Genomic DNA, 14174 nt, shown 5'->3' on the forward strand with positions numbered 1-14174 from the left:
ATCTGATTTTTGGTTGGTCTCTGACACTTATTGGGCAGATAGATAAGTTTAGTGAACCCTAAGAAGGATAAGGGGCAGAGACATTCCTAAGAGCTTTCATCCCCTCCCTGCAATCCTTAGGGCAAAATCCTTATGGCAAATCACTTTTTCCAAAAGAGGCCCACTCCTGTACTTCTTACACAGCCATAACTCTTGGTGAAATCAATAGGAGGATTGCCTGGGTGGGAAGTAGGCCTCACCAGAAGTTAGAATATGGGATGTGTCTCTGTAGTAAGGGAAAGTGCATTCTTCTTATTGTAATGTAATTCAAGTATGAGTGTGCAAAGAAAGCAGAGATCTTATTTATTTATTTTCCATAGTATTCTTTCAAAATAACAAATGTCAATTGATGGCAAATGCACTTTACTTCTGGAATGTAAAAATATCCAAAACAAAAATGGGTCTCTTATTGTTTAAACCTTCTTGCTTTTTCTGATGAGTGTTGCTGACCCAGTAGTCAAACTCTGTAAGACACAAATATGTTACAGTCTAAATGGAAAAAAGTAACGGGAGCTGTATGTAGTTAACAGCTTTGAAGTTGCTGTAGTATATTTGTAATTCCAGCTCATCTGAAAATAGTTACAGCCGCTGCCTATAGACCTGCTCAGTGCAGTCATACTGAAATAATGGTATTTCCATTAGGAACCACTTCTGAACACTGAGAATCTAAATAGTCAAATGTTATCTTTAAGTGCATTGTTGGAGTAACCTTAGTTACAGGTATATGTTCCCTATCCTAGGGACCCACTGCCTCAGTAGGTACATTTGATCTGGCTCTTTGAAAATCCCAGCCTCCTATCTTTACAATAAATCTTCAAAGACATCTAATGAAACTGGGCATTCAAAATCACTAGGCAGTTCTGAAACCTTTTCTGTAATTCTTATACTAGTGATCAAACCAACTGGGACATATCTTAAAAGCCTGGCAGATAGAAGTTTAATTCCCTAGGATAAGGGCTCTATGCCAGTAGTGAACAGTTCAGGACAAGCTAGAAGTTCCAAGGATTTGTAAATCAAATAGGTGAAAGTGTAAATTAGCATGGCTTGATTCAGTTTTCATTATCTGTTCAAAAGCATCCCAATTGTAGCACCTGTGCTATGGCTAAGGCCAGAGGTACAAACAGTGGCACAACCCTGTGGAAAATCTTGGAAAGGGACACACACACACACACACACACACACACACACACACAAGTAAACACACACACCTTGCTGTACTAAATGGTAACTAATAATTTCTTGCTGGCTATGATCACCCTGGGATTATAAAGATAGACTATCATTAATGTAGCAATACAACTTGTGCTCAGTTGTAATTTCTGTGCTCAATACCAGAATTTTATAAAGGTGACAGGCATAGAAAATGTTTCCCCATTATTTTTCTTATTGCACCTTTATTTACCAATCACTTACCTCCACCATTTCATTTCCTTTAACTTCCTGTTCATGGGAGAATTTTTCTGATTTGCACACAAGCTTCCCACCTATCAGGTTAACAGTGCACTATGAACAGAGATTTAAAAAATGTAAGTGTTTATAGAAGCCCAGCAAGTACAGTTTGCACAACAACATTTCTAGTAGGCAAATTAGGTCAAAAGGTAAACACTAGGAAATTGAGTTAGATACACAGATACGACAGAATGGATGTGCAGATACTGATATTTCATTGATCTTATACTGCTAGCTTCAAATTTATAGTAATGAGGAACATCTTGTTTAGTTAGAAAAGTTTTCCTTGAACGCTGTTGAAACATTACAAATGCATGTATAAATACTACTCCTTGGCCTGAGATCATTTTAGGAAACAGATATATTAGAAAGACTTTACAATCACTGGTCTTGTATGTGAAGCTACTTGGCAATTGAAGTATGCAAAATAGGAGTAAAATTTGTCCTACAAAATGTCAGATTATACAATGGGTTTTGCTACACTGGATCAAACCATTGGTCCTTCTAGGATGGTATACGTCTTTTGGCGGTGGTGCTTCAGATGCTTCAAAGCTGGGGTTCTCAAACCCTTTTGTTTTTTAATAGTGTGGACCCCATCTTAACAGAAAGTTTGAGAACCACTGGTCTATGAAACAAACTTTTTAAATGGAGCCCCCCCCCATGGACTTTTGTCCAACAATCACACCCCCCTTCCCCTAAATCACACCCCCTTTTTCCCTTCTGAAAAGGTGGGTCCTTTCCCACGTTGTAGGCCCTAACAATCGTGCTCCCCTCCCAGAACTCTTCCCCTTTCAGAAGAAGCCAGGGCCTACACCGCAGGAAGCATGGCAGCAGGGAGCACTGAGCACTAGCAGCAGTGCGGGGGAACATGCCCGGCAGCAGCAGGAGGCTGCTGCTACGGCAGGAGGTGGGCAGCAGCAGCTGCTTCCGTCTCCAGGGAGCTTGGAGCTGGACTGGCTGTCTCCTGCTCTGCACTCCTCTCCCCACCCCCCCCAAAAAAAAAATCCATCTCAGGGACGTACCCTCCACTTTGGGAACCACTGTCCGACTACCTTCACTTCTATCCTTAAACGTGACCCAGCTGCCCTGCCACAAATGACGCTCCTATGGTAACTATAGCAATTGCCTACATGGAAAAATTGTAGTAAAAACACATTTAATGGGTTTTATCTTTTTAATATGCTTGATCAGCTGGAAACTAGATGGAGTGCTAGCACCAGGGGAAGAGTCAGCTCTACTCAGACCACTAGGTAGTACTCCAGACTGCTGTTTGGGAATCTGTTTCAAAGGAAAGTGGAAAAACTCCATAATGCACATATAGCCATAAAATTCTTCTCTAACCCATGGGTTGATCAATTTATGCACTGAAGCAGCAGATTTGATTACCTTAAGAAATGTTGCTCATTAAAATGAGCAGGTACAAGGTATTTTGTGACAAGAACTTAATTTAGTACAGATCATTCATTTTCCCCAGAGGCTCATGGGGGGTTTCCTTCAGACTGCATTACAGCAGCCATTTCTCCAGCTGAAAAGGATCTGGAAGCAGCTCCTTCTGAAGCTAGAGGAGTTTGCTCAAGGGTGATGTAAGGCACTTGCTCCTCTACAATTGCTTAATGTTTTGCCTCCACAACTTTCCCAGGACCTGCTAACATGGCAATTTATGACACAAACTTAGATTCCCTGTGCAGCAGCATGTTGCACTGTCACTAACTGCCACGCCAACTAGACAAACAACCATCCTGGATCCTTCACTTTCTATATAAAACCTGCATGCTCTCATTAGAGCTTTTATTTAAGTTCTTACTCATCAGTAGAAACAAAGTTCCTATCAAAAGCCTGAAGTTCCCTAACAGGAATAGTACAAAGAAATTGCACTTGCAAAATTACACTGAAGTACTAGAGTGAGGGAGCGGTTATTGTTCTTGAAATAGGTTACCTTTAGTTTTTTGCCATCCATTGTAGTGATTTCAGCTTCTTTCCCCAGAGTAAAAGAGTTTGTTACAGACTGCTTAGGTGTTTTTGATGTCACAACGAAGTTGTTTCCATTTTGCTGTATTTCAATAACAGGCTTAATATCTTTGGCAGCTTTGATGAGGTCATCTGGCAATGCTGCAGAAAGGTAAAAAAATTGAACTTCTGTTATGCAGGGGGAAGTAGACATGTATGTATGCAAATATAAAATGTTTTGCTTCAATGAAGTGACAAGGTTGATGCAAATCAACAGAAAAGGAGATCAAAATTAGATTATCCAGTTCTCTATGTACCGACAATTCCATTAATGAGGCACTTTGTTTTTGGTTCATTTTCTTTTCTTATAATCTTGGCAATTCACTGCCAGTTCTTTATGAGGTACACTGTTTTTCTTAGTGTTTTGAGGATCTGCCCTATATCTAGTCATATTTACAAGCAGTTTGAGGTGTTTTTGCCATAATATTACATTAGTACAATAAATTAAGGTCTCTTTTTAAATTGTGTGTGTATTTTAGCACTGGCAAAAGGCTGACAACCCTTTTTATGTTCTTTTCTATTCAATATAGGGTCTTATATCACCATAATGTCTGAGCACCTTCCAGTAGTGCATTAAGTGATCTGACTAGCATCACGTATGGTTTGTTCTCTCATCCTCTCCCAAGGCAGACTGAAATCCTCTGCACAGCTACAGAGCAGCAAAAGTGCAAATGTCCACATGCTGCTTCATCAATAGGCTTCAAAGCTGACCTGAAAGGATCACCTCAGTGGGGTTGAGGGGTTAGTTCAGGCAACATGCTCTTTGAGAAGACATTTTCAAGGGAGACTAATGGACATTCAGCTCTACTGAATTTGTTTTGCTGCAGCTGACAATGCAAACTGTAGTGGTGTCTTTTAGTAACAGACACCTCAGAGCTAGATAGAGACCACTAAACTCATTTCATAAAGGCTAAAACAGCTATTAGAAATGATAATCAGTCATTACTACTAGAGGCTGTATGTGAACTGGTAACAGAGCTGAGAGGCTTTATATCTCATTACCAACTACCTGGTAGTTAACCTTATTGATTTATAAACTGAAACAGGTCAGCTGATATACTTCTACTGAAATACATCTCCTACCATGAGAAGGCTAATCTTGTGGTCAAGGCTGAGTAATCTGGGTTTTATCCCTGGCTTTTCCACAGATTTCTGTGACTTTGGGAAAGTGTCTTCATTTCAGTTCATATCTAAAATGGGGTGGTTTGTGAAAAACATTTTTGATATTCCCTGATGGAAGATTCCTTAAATGCCAAGTATTGTTCTATTTCACAAACCCAACAAGTTATAGAAAAAATAACTAGGTACTTACCAAGAGCTTTCAGAAATTCTTCATAGTTCTCTTGAGCATAGACCTGCCAGGTTCCATTGAATGCCATTATGGCTGGTACAGTAGGGTAGTAATGCCAGAAAAAGAATGGAGTAGCTGTCTACCGAATTAGATGCTATTTATACAGAGGGAAAATGCAGCCCATCTCATGAGATGATTTGCTAATTATTAACAATGAAGTATCAATTATTAATCATCTGTTTGTTCTTAATAGAAATAACCTCTAGTTCATTGTGGTCTATAGAAAGACTTACCTTGACCGTCTCTTTCCTAGTTTATTGCTTCTGTGATGGGGCTAGCCCTGACAGCTATAGGAGGGTGCTGGAAGGCAATATATATATCAGCCCCAGGCTGACCAAATCCCTGTAACACAGCTAGGGTTACTCCAGGTTAATTGGGTCACCTGAGGCCAATTAAGGAGCTTGCCACAGCAGGTAAAAGCCTCTGTTTCAGGCAGGTAGGGGGTAGCTGAGAGGGAGTTGGGTGAAGAAGCTGCATTGTTTGGAGCCTGTGCTGGTGTTGTGACAGCACCAAGCTATAGGAGCTAAAGAGAAGCCTGTTCAGGCAGGACTGGGGATGTGGATCCTAAAAGCCTGAAGGAGGACTAGTACTGCCCCAGCAACTGGACAGAGAGACTCAAGCGGGAAGGGGGAAACCTGCCTACCTGACTCCAGGAAGTAGACTGCAAGTAGGGGGGCTACGGACAAGTGACCCAGGGAAGGTAGTAGCCTATGAACTAAGCCGTTTGAGGCTACTTCTTGCAGGGTCCCTGGGTTGGGGCCTGGGGTAAAGTGTGGGACTTGGTTCTGGCCCCCTCCCCTCCCTCCCTGCTCCCACCACTGGCGAAGCTGAAAAGAGTGCAGACCAAGGGGGCTGAATAGGCCTACCCCACCACACTTCCAAAGTGTGATTAAAGTAACCCATAAAAGACGCTCTTAATGCAGAATAAAAGTATCCACATGGGGAAGATAATGTGGAATAGCTATTCCAGACTATTTTCATGCAGAGGCAAGCCCTTGTCTCATTGAAAGCCAATACACTTAGACTCCTAAATGCATAAGAGTTTGTGTATACAACATTTGTATCACTTTAAGTATAATGGTATAGTTAAAGCAATACAATCTCTCTAGTTTGGATACAGTTATACCAATAGAAATTTGCTTATACTGGTATAGCATATTTCATAAGGGAAGGGGAATAAGTGATACCTGTGTAAGGAACCTTTGTACAGATATAACTATGTCCACCCTAGGATTTTTACTGGTATAATTATATAAATAAGAATCACACCCTGAACTGGTGCACAAACTGTGTAGACAAGGCCTAAGTAATTTGTTAAAATGATACGTAAGCTCTTAAGTCACTGAAGTACTTTTGACAATTTTACCCATTTTCTAAAATTAAGTGTTCAGTGTATATAAAACTTTAGAGAAATAGTCATTGGATGTGAAAAATTATATTTCTTATATATTGTAAAAAATCCATGGCAAGCAAAGAGCTTCATGACTTGTAACTATGGCATTTGGAACTTCACTGAGACAGTGAAGATAGAACCCAAATCTTTCTTTTCCAAAAGAACTGGCCACTACTGCTTATGGAAAAGACTCTCTCCATTAGCCATTATCAGTATAGGGCCTATGATCCACAGCTGACCAGTTCTAATTCCATCCAGTAGACATCCGTGGTGCACAGGTGCTGAGGTTAGTCCTGCTTTGAACAGGGGGTTGGACTAGATGACCTCCTGAGGTCCCTTCCAACTCTAATATTCTATGATTCTATATGCATTAATCAGTTTGTTACAATATTTAAATGTATTGAAGGGTGGTCACATACATACATACAGATTTAAAGGGGAAATGAAACATGGAACTGTCGCCTGGGGATTGAAGTTGAAAAATAAATAGGAGTACTTAATTCTTGATTGTTACTCACCACATTCATAACCCTAGAATTCCTCACGCACTACACTCCGTGTAATACTCATCCCTCCCTGATTAAGTCTGATTGCTGGCTTTGGAAGACATTAGGTAAAACTGTAGGTGGTTTGCAATGAAATTGCTTAATTCAAATAGTGTTTGTACCCTAGAGGCGACTGACCTTTCTAAGTCAACATTTCTAGTAATACAGACTAGGTAGTAGTTTTTAGCTGAATGAGCAATTTTTTTTAACAAATTTACTTTACTTTGTTGTCCAGTTCTAATTTTTAGAGACCATCCCAAATAGGGATCAGAGATCCAAATACCCCCCAAACTTTGGGACAATTCAGGCCTCTCTCTAATTCATCACAGTTTTAATCAGTGAACTGGCACAGGACTAAGAATTAGGAGTTATAGTCCTGGCTACTAAACCTTCAATGGTTTTAAGAACACACTGCCCTAAAATATACTTTTAGTCATTTGAATGTTTTAAAATTAATTTTAGAGATCCAATTTATTTTAAAAGATTAATATTTAACACATTTGTAAGGGGCTTGCTGTAGCTGGGCAAACCATTGATCCAACAGTCTGGTATCCTGTCCACAGCAATAGGAATACTTGATGCTTCCCAGGAATGAGGGGATATGCAAATGGCTAATAATGCAATGCTGCTTATCAAGGTGGAAAGTTCCTTCCAGAAGCCTGCAGGCAGTTCATCTGTTTGCAACAGAAAGTTTCAGTTTCTGTGAGGAGTTCTCAGGCACAAACACCAGACCCTGACTTTGGAAAAGTTCACTGACTCAAATATTTTAAGTCTTTCATGGTGACCTGTCCTCATTGTCCTCCAAAGTCCAGTGTTGACCTTGGGAAGCTAAACATTAAACTAAAGTGCACAATGGTGGTAAGCATCTGTTGCACTCAGGATTAGGCTTTATAAAGGGGGGTGTGTGGGTGGGTGGGAGAGAGGGAATTCACATGTATATCAATCCATAGGAAGGCTATGGGGTTACAGTGCAGCATCTCTGCAGCTATTATTCTTGTTAGAGGCTGGAACAGAGGCTGCTGCCATTCTGCACCTCCCCCATATAGGTTTTATTTTGCAGAGAGGGACCTCTATTTTAAAGACATATTAAAATAATTTAACATAAACTAAAACATCAGAAATTGACTGATTTAATTTTAAAATTACTGCGAGCTCAATCCTGCGATCAGAACTGTGCAGGTGCAAAGGTCCACCTGTGCAGATCTCGTGCATAATCAGAGCCTGATAACAGGCTGGCATAAATGTAATACTATCAACTAGAATAATTGGGTAAAACTGAACATTTAGTTATAAAATGTAATCAAGAGTGATTATCACACTGATAAAATCCAGCAGCAGCACTTAGGTTGTAGATCTTTATTGGAACAGGTATGAATTTAGAAAGTCCTTTTTCATGAGATGTACTTAAGTTTCATCTTCTTTGTGTCTTAGAGATACTGAGGGATAATAGTCTAGAGCAGCGGTTCTCGTGGTACTTAGAAGAAGGCTGGGTTGTACACGAGCCGTACTGTGCCGCCGAATCTGCTGCTGAAAGTCATGGTCCCCCCCCCCCCTTTTTTTCCCCGAATGGTACTCGGGGTGGGGATTTGAAAACCGCTGGTCTAGAGGCTCCGAATAATCTGAATATGTAAACATGCAGAGTTTGTGGACCAATGGAGTCCATGTAATAATCTGAACAGGCATGTATGTTTATGAATATTTTGTGCATTCACATTTTTTCAGCACTCAGTCTATGTAAATAATAATAATAAAAGGAAGTACAAATAAAAACTGTTTCACCACAGCTCCTTCCAGTTTCTGCTGGCCTTAACTGAAATTAAAATCTAACCCATACCATCTCCAGCCCAAATTCTGAATGTCAAGAGCCATACGTAAACCTCAAAGGAGAGAGGATCTGTTCTCAAGTACTGTCATGTTAGCATTGTTATTAATCATGTTTATTATAGCAGTGCCTAGGGACCAAGCAAGAACATTGTACTTGGCATTGTACAAACACCATATAGAAGACATGTACAAGGTATCAAGCATTTGAAGCAGTCTGTTTGAACTAATCTAATTAGTCATAGGGAAAGTTACCTCCACTCAGAAATCATGCATGCGCACACCCCTTACCTGTTTCTAAACTATCTTTTTCCTGGACACTTAGGTATGACTCACTCCTGTATTGTCAAGTTTTACATTTTTTTTATTTAGCACACCCCTTTTAAACACTACATAGAATACAGGATGTATAACAAGCAAACACTGGTCTTGATCAATAGTAACAGATAATGGAATGGAAACCCTCTTCTGAAAGATTGGGTAGTTTAGAAACAGTAGCTGTCAAACATCTTAAAAATGAGCTTTTCCATTTGTGCCTTGATCTTTATTTAAAAAAGCATTAAATGTCATGTTACAAGGGTTATTTCATTCCTCTAAATTTCTGTTGTCATCCTCTATAAAATCATGTGTTCTCAGATTAAAAACCAGCTGTGCTACTGATTCTTTGGATTATGTGAAAAAGCCCATAGTGCATGTGAGACAGCATTTTCAGTTAATTTTTATGGGAGCTGAAAACTGAAGAAAGAAGTGAGCTTTGTGTACATAAGGATTTCTCTTTGCACAGAAACTAAGCTTTTTCATGGGGACTGGTGTGTCTGAGATCTTCAGAATGATTGCCTAGACATGTCTCTTCATATGACACAAGGGGTAATTTGTTATTACACATCCTCCGCTCTCAGTCCTTGATTCATATGCAGAGGCAATTATACCATGTGGAATCGGGGCTTTATCATCTCATAAAAGAATATGCTAAAAAAAATAAACTGATGTTATGTAATTCACTGTCATTTATCTAGGTGAGAAGTGTGAAAATTTTTCCCCATGATTTTTTTTAAACCTTTAGCCTTTTGAATAAAGAAACATTCAGACTCATCACTCACACTTGGGTTTTAAAATACTGGGCTGGAATAAAAAAGCCTCCCTACCTTTCTGGTGCAGGGAAGCATAAATTGCACTTTATGGCAGCTTAGTTTATGTTCACTTCAAAGGAAGGAGTTGGGGCAGCCCTAGGTTAAGGCTAGGGTGAATTTCCCTTTGTGTGAGCTCTGCTAGTGGAAACTGCTGAGAGACTGCATTGAACCCATTTCCCTGTTGTCCTGACCATGCCCCCTCTCCAACAAGCGCTGTCCAGTTTAGCACCAGTGAAGAGGAAATAGTGATGACTTTCCACACCATAAACTCTTCTCTGGAAATATTCTTGCTACTGGAACTCTGTCTCTGGTTTTACACTATTCTAATCTGGCTGAATCTGGCCCAATAACTGATCAAAACAGTTCGGATCACTTAAATGTGTTTAGATATTGCATCATTTGACTGTTTACAATGTCATAGTAAAGTAACTGTGGGATTTAAATGTTTATAATCCCACTGTATGGCAGCGCACACAGCAATCACATACCTGCTCCTCTGCAAAGTCAACAGGGGCTCAAATACACTGCCTTGCTTTTCTCCCACATGGCATAGCCTTGTAAACAAATGTATCAAGGCTCTGTTTCAGGGAGGTATTTAGAAACATGCCTAACTTTGAGCACACCAGTGGTCCCACTGACATCTAGTTATGCATGTGCTTGAGTACTGGGCTGAATCTTGGCCCAAGTAGGGATATATTTAACAACACCCACCCACCAACATTCTCCTGCTACAGGATATTCAAAAACACATGGGGGTTTAATACAAAAAGGTAAGTTCTGCATAAATGAACCCCTACTCTATCCGATACATAGTGCTGTCAGCTGAAAAGTGGTGCACTTTATGGAGAGTTTGTCTAATTCTGTAGGGTTAGGGTGGGATTTAAGGTTTTCTGCAGATTTCTATAGATGCTTTTAAGAGGGGTATATTGTGATTTCTTATACTGTAAATTACTGTGAAAACCTTTATTTTATACTAGATAATAAAAAGAGCTGCTAGTCTGAATTTAGGGCTGGGATTTTCAAAGGAACCCAAGTGTCCAAATTCTTTTGAAATTTAATGAGAGTTTGGTGCCTAATTCCTTCAGGCCTCTTTGGAAATCCCAACCTGGGTTTCTGAGTGTGTTGGAAATTATTTTTCCCGCAGCTCGATTGGTTCCTCTCCGTGCTTGTACACACTGATAGTAACCTGCCCCGTTTCAGAGCCATATTTGTTCTTGACAAAGATGCTGTATTTTCCTGTGTCGTCATTGCAGACTCTCTCAATGGTAATAGTGACAACTATCCCCTTCACGTCCATTTTGTAACGATCTTTAAAAACTACTACCTTGTCATTCTTGAACCAAGTGATTTCTGGGTAAGGATCGCCAGATATGCAGCAAGTCAAACACAGGGTCTGTTTTAAAAATAGAGTAAATTCAGTGTTACAGTGGCAATTGACTACCAGAGGTTGAAAGCATAATTGAGCAAAGAAAGATAAAAATTGATCTCCAAAAAACCCTACAAGTTTAATTGATCCAGGAACTCATGAGTTCTTATCAGCTTGGACACTGATTCAATCTGTGGCCTCGTGCAAGCTACTTTTCTGTCTCAGTTTCCTCATCTGTAAAATGGGGATCACAGTGCTTTTAGTATAGACTGCAAAAAATGTTATGATGCGTTTGAGATAGTGGTGCAGCGGGTCTGGTCAGGACCGGTTAAGGTTATATAGGTTATATAACTTGTTTTGTAAGTTGCTATCTAATTGTTCTGTGCCAAGAAAAGCAAAAGTGTGAGCCAAGTTATTTGTTGTAAATAATCCAATCTCTGCTGTTCCCTAGCGTAAGCCTGCTATGCTGTATAAGAGCTTGAAATGCGAGCAATGCCAGAGAGACTTGGGCATGAACTTGCCTGGAGTGTCTGACACTCCCCTGCAGCTGCTTCGCAGAGCCCTAGGGTCTCCTTCTGCTGTTTGGAGCGGAAGGTGTATTAAAAATAAGTGTACTTAATTGGTGTGGGCGTGTTTAATTCCTTACCTGGTATCCAGAACCTGCAGGCAGCTGTGTCCTGCGTAACACTGCTTATTCACCTACCCCAGCAGGGGACTTGAGAGGATTAACTGATTAACATTTGTTTAGTGTTTTGAAGATGTAAAGCACCATATAAATGCTATGGGGTATTATTATTTGCAGTGTTGTAGCAATACTGGTCCCAAGATATAAGATTATTACCTCATGTATTCTTATTCTTATTAATTATTTGTATTACTATAGCACCTAGGAAACATAGTCATGGACTAGAACCCCATTGCAGTAGGCGCTGTATGAATACAGAACAAAAAGATGGTCCCTGCCCCAAACAGTTTTAGGTTTTAGACAAGAGACAAGTGTATACAGACAGAGAGTAAGAGAAAACCATGAGACAATATTGGTCAGCATGAGAGGCAGTGGTCTGAGCATACAAGTCTATAGGTCTGCTTCTGATCCCAGCAATTTTTTACCTAAAACAGATACTATACATCTCTTATTCAGTGCCTAGGACAACATGATCTTAAAGATGAAATACCATTTTGCTTGCCAGGAAATGGAAAGCTACATTTTTTAAGTGCACAAATCTTTGGCTATGCAGGAACATTGAATCCATGTAGCTGAAATCATTGCTACTCTGTTTGGGGCCATGAGCAATGTAAGTATGTTTAACTGCTTTCAAAATGGTTAGGATCATTAACATGACCATAAAATTCAAGGCTGTTCTGTATCATAGTGAATAACTCCTTCATACTCTAGAAATTAGGAGTCCCTCAAATAGTAGGATCTTGTTGTTTTCAGAAACACATCAGATGTGGCAGAATTAGGTTCTTAAGGGGAACAGCAAGATTTATATTATTAATGAACAAATCCACCAAAACAAAACCTGAATATTTCATATGAGGTTGTTAACATTGCGAATTATCATGGCTATTCCTGCTATTAAGCTGGGCAGGTTATCATCTTTTGGATAGGTGTAGGGGTCTGAATAGAAACCAGAATAATGTGAATGGGGAGAACGATTGCTCCTCATTTTAATTTATTTAGCGAATGCTAGTGGTGTGTTTGACACTCTGCAAACACACCAATTGCAACCCTTGTACAGCTCCTGCAGGATGTAGGTTTCCCTGCAGGGAGGCATCTTTGTTTAGAAGTCACAGCATCACAATTAGATAGAATTAATTCTCCCACCTGCCTTCTTAAACAAGGGGTGATTATTGTTAAATTTTAATTACCCTTCCTTGCAGCTTCCATGGGCACAGCTGTGGTTATATTAAGTACAGGTGGTTACATTAATAGCTTTCAAAATCTGGGTTATACCTGTCTAAACAGAAGTGAGGCATTTTAAGTGGCCGCAGAAGCCACTAGGATTTCTGATGGGACCTGCCAGCTGGTGAGATTTAGACATTATGAGCTTCTTTCTTCTGCCACTTTCCCAAGTGTAAATCAGGGCAACTCCTGTGAAGTCAATGGGCCTGATTCTAATTTGTGCTAAGGTCCCTTTACACCACTCTGGCAGTGTAAAGGGACCTTAAAGTGGGCATAAATTACATTTACAGTCACTTTAAAGCCTGTTTACTCAGTCATAGTGCCCTTAGAATAAAGGAGAATCCAGTCCCATAGACTATAAAACTAATGTAAGTGACAGAAGAATCAGGCCCCATGTTTAAAGTTGTTAGCCTAAATAAGGGGTTGAGAAGGGAGACTAGGGGCATGTGAAACAGCTACAATATGCTGTTGTTGCCAACCTTGCATTTTAGTTTTTACTGACATGAAGATCTGAAGTTGATTGTTTTTACTGACACGGTACATTTTTTACAGACATCACTCATAATACCATAAACAATACAATAATGTCACAAAAATGTGTACTCACTCGTGATATTCTGTACACAGAAATTCAGAATTATGCAATTGTTTTAGCTGCAGTTAATTGATCAATCGGGTTCTTTGGGTGTGTGCAATATTAGAAAACAGGAAATTGATAAAGTCATGGTTAGTGTAGCTTTATGATACAAGAACTGATTCTGAATGATGACAATCAATGTCAAAGTACAATGTGTTTTATTTCTATCCAGTTTCACAGATATTTTCATTTATTTATGGACAGTGTTAAAATTGTACACTTTTTTACTGACTGTCTGTAAATTTATGGACGGTTGGCAACCGTCAGCACCTGAAAACCAGGATGTGGTGTCTAAGGGTGGCAGTTGAGTTAGGATAGACCTGTTAATGTAACTATTTTTATGGTTAGCATTAAAATCATCCTTGCACTTCACAAATGCACAAAAATGGAACCTTGAGGCCTAGCTAGGATTTCAAAGGGAAAAAACCCTAATTTTCTCCTGAGAAGGTGTGTGCGTGTGCGTGCGTGTGTGTGTGTGTAAGGACCATTCACCATCATATGGCTAACATCACTGAGCAATGGGTATCACA

At 39.8% G+C, this 14174-nt stretch overlaps 2 protein-coding genes across 3 annotated transcripts in view; both read right to left on the reverse strand.

Moving 5' to 3' along the window:
* Positions 1 to 57: 57 nt before the first annotated feature.
* LOC137143909 (fatty acid-binding protein, liver-like) lies at positions 58 to 5098 on the reverse strand. 2 transcript variants are annotated; one of them, XM_067533958.1, is made up of 5 exons: positions 5080 to 5098; positions 4808 to 4940; positions 3425 to 3597; positions 1453 to 1542; positions 58 to 503 (listed from the first exon to the last, which is right to left on the reverse strand). In XM_067533958.1, exons 2-5 carry the CDS (start codon positions 4872 to 4874, stop codon positions 453 to 455), a joined length of 381 nt encoding a protein of 126 aa, XP_067390059.1. In that variant the 5' UTR covers positions 4875 to 4940; positions 5080 to 5098; the 3' UTR covers positions 58 to 452. The 2 variants fall into 2 exon arrangements, with proteins under 2 accessions (XP_067390059.1, XP_067390060.1); XM_067533959.1 differs by lacking the exon at positions 5080 to 5098 and having other exon boundaries at positions 4808 to 4958.
* A 3233-nt stretch (positions 5099 to 8331) lies between these two features.
* MYOM3 (myomesin 3) overlaps positions 8332 to 14174 on the reverse strand; it is a 48692-nt gene continuing 42849 nt past the window's right edge. The window contains exon 36 of the mRNA XM_067533957.1: positions 8332 to 11128. Coding sequence (XP_067390058.1) covers positions 10865 to 11128 — 264 coding nt within the window. The 3' untranslated portion in view covers positions 8332 to 10864. The remainder of the gene's footprint in view (positions 11129 to 14174) is intronic.

The sequence above is a fragment of the Emydura macquarii genome, unplaced genomic scaffold, assembly GCF_026122565.2.
Source record: "Emydura macquarii macquarii isolate MOO-44397 ecotype Brisbane River unplaced genomic scaffold, CSIRO-AGI_Emac_v2 contig_3348, whole genome shotgun sequence".
Lineage (NCBI taxonomy): Eukaryota > Metazoa > Chordata > Testudines > Chelidae > Emydura > Emydura macquarii.

Excerpts from the sequence above, each read along its gene's own strand:
- LOC137143909 (XM_067533958.1), bottom strand. The coding sequence starts at position 4,874 with ATGGCATTCAATGGAACCTGGCAGGTCTATGCTCAAGAGAACTATGAA. Across the intron at positions 1,543-3,424 it reads TGGATGGCAAAAAACTAAAG|TGCACTGTTAACCTGATAGG; the intron begins GTAACCTATTTC and ends CTCTGTTCATAG. Across the intron at positions 504-1,452 it reads AAGGAAATGAAATGGTGGAG|AGTTTGACTACTGGGTCAGC; the intron begins GTAAGTGATTGG and ends TGTGTCTTACAG.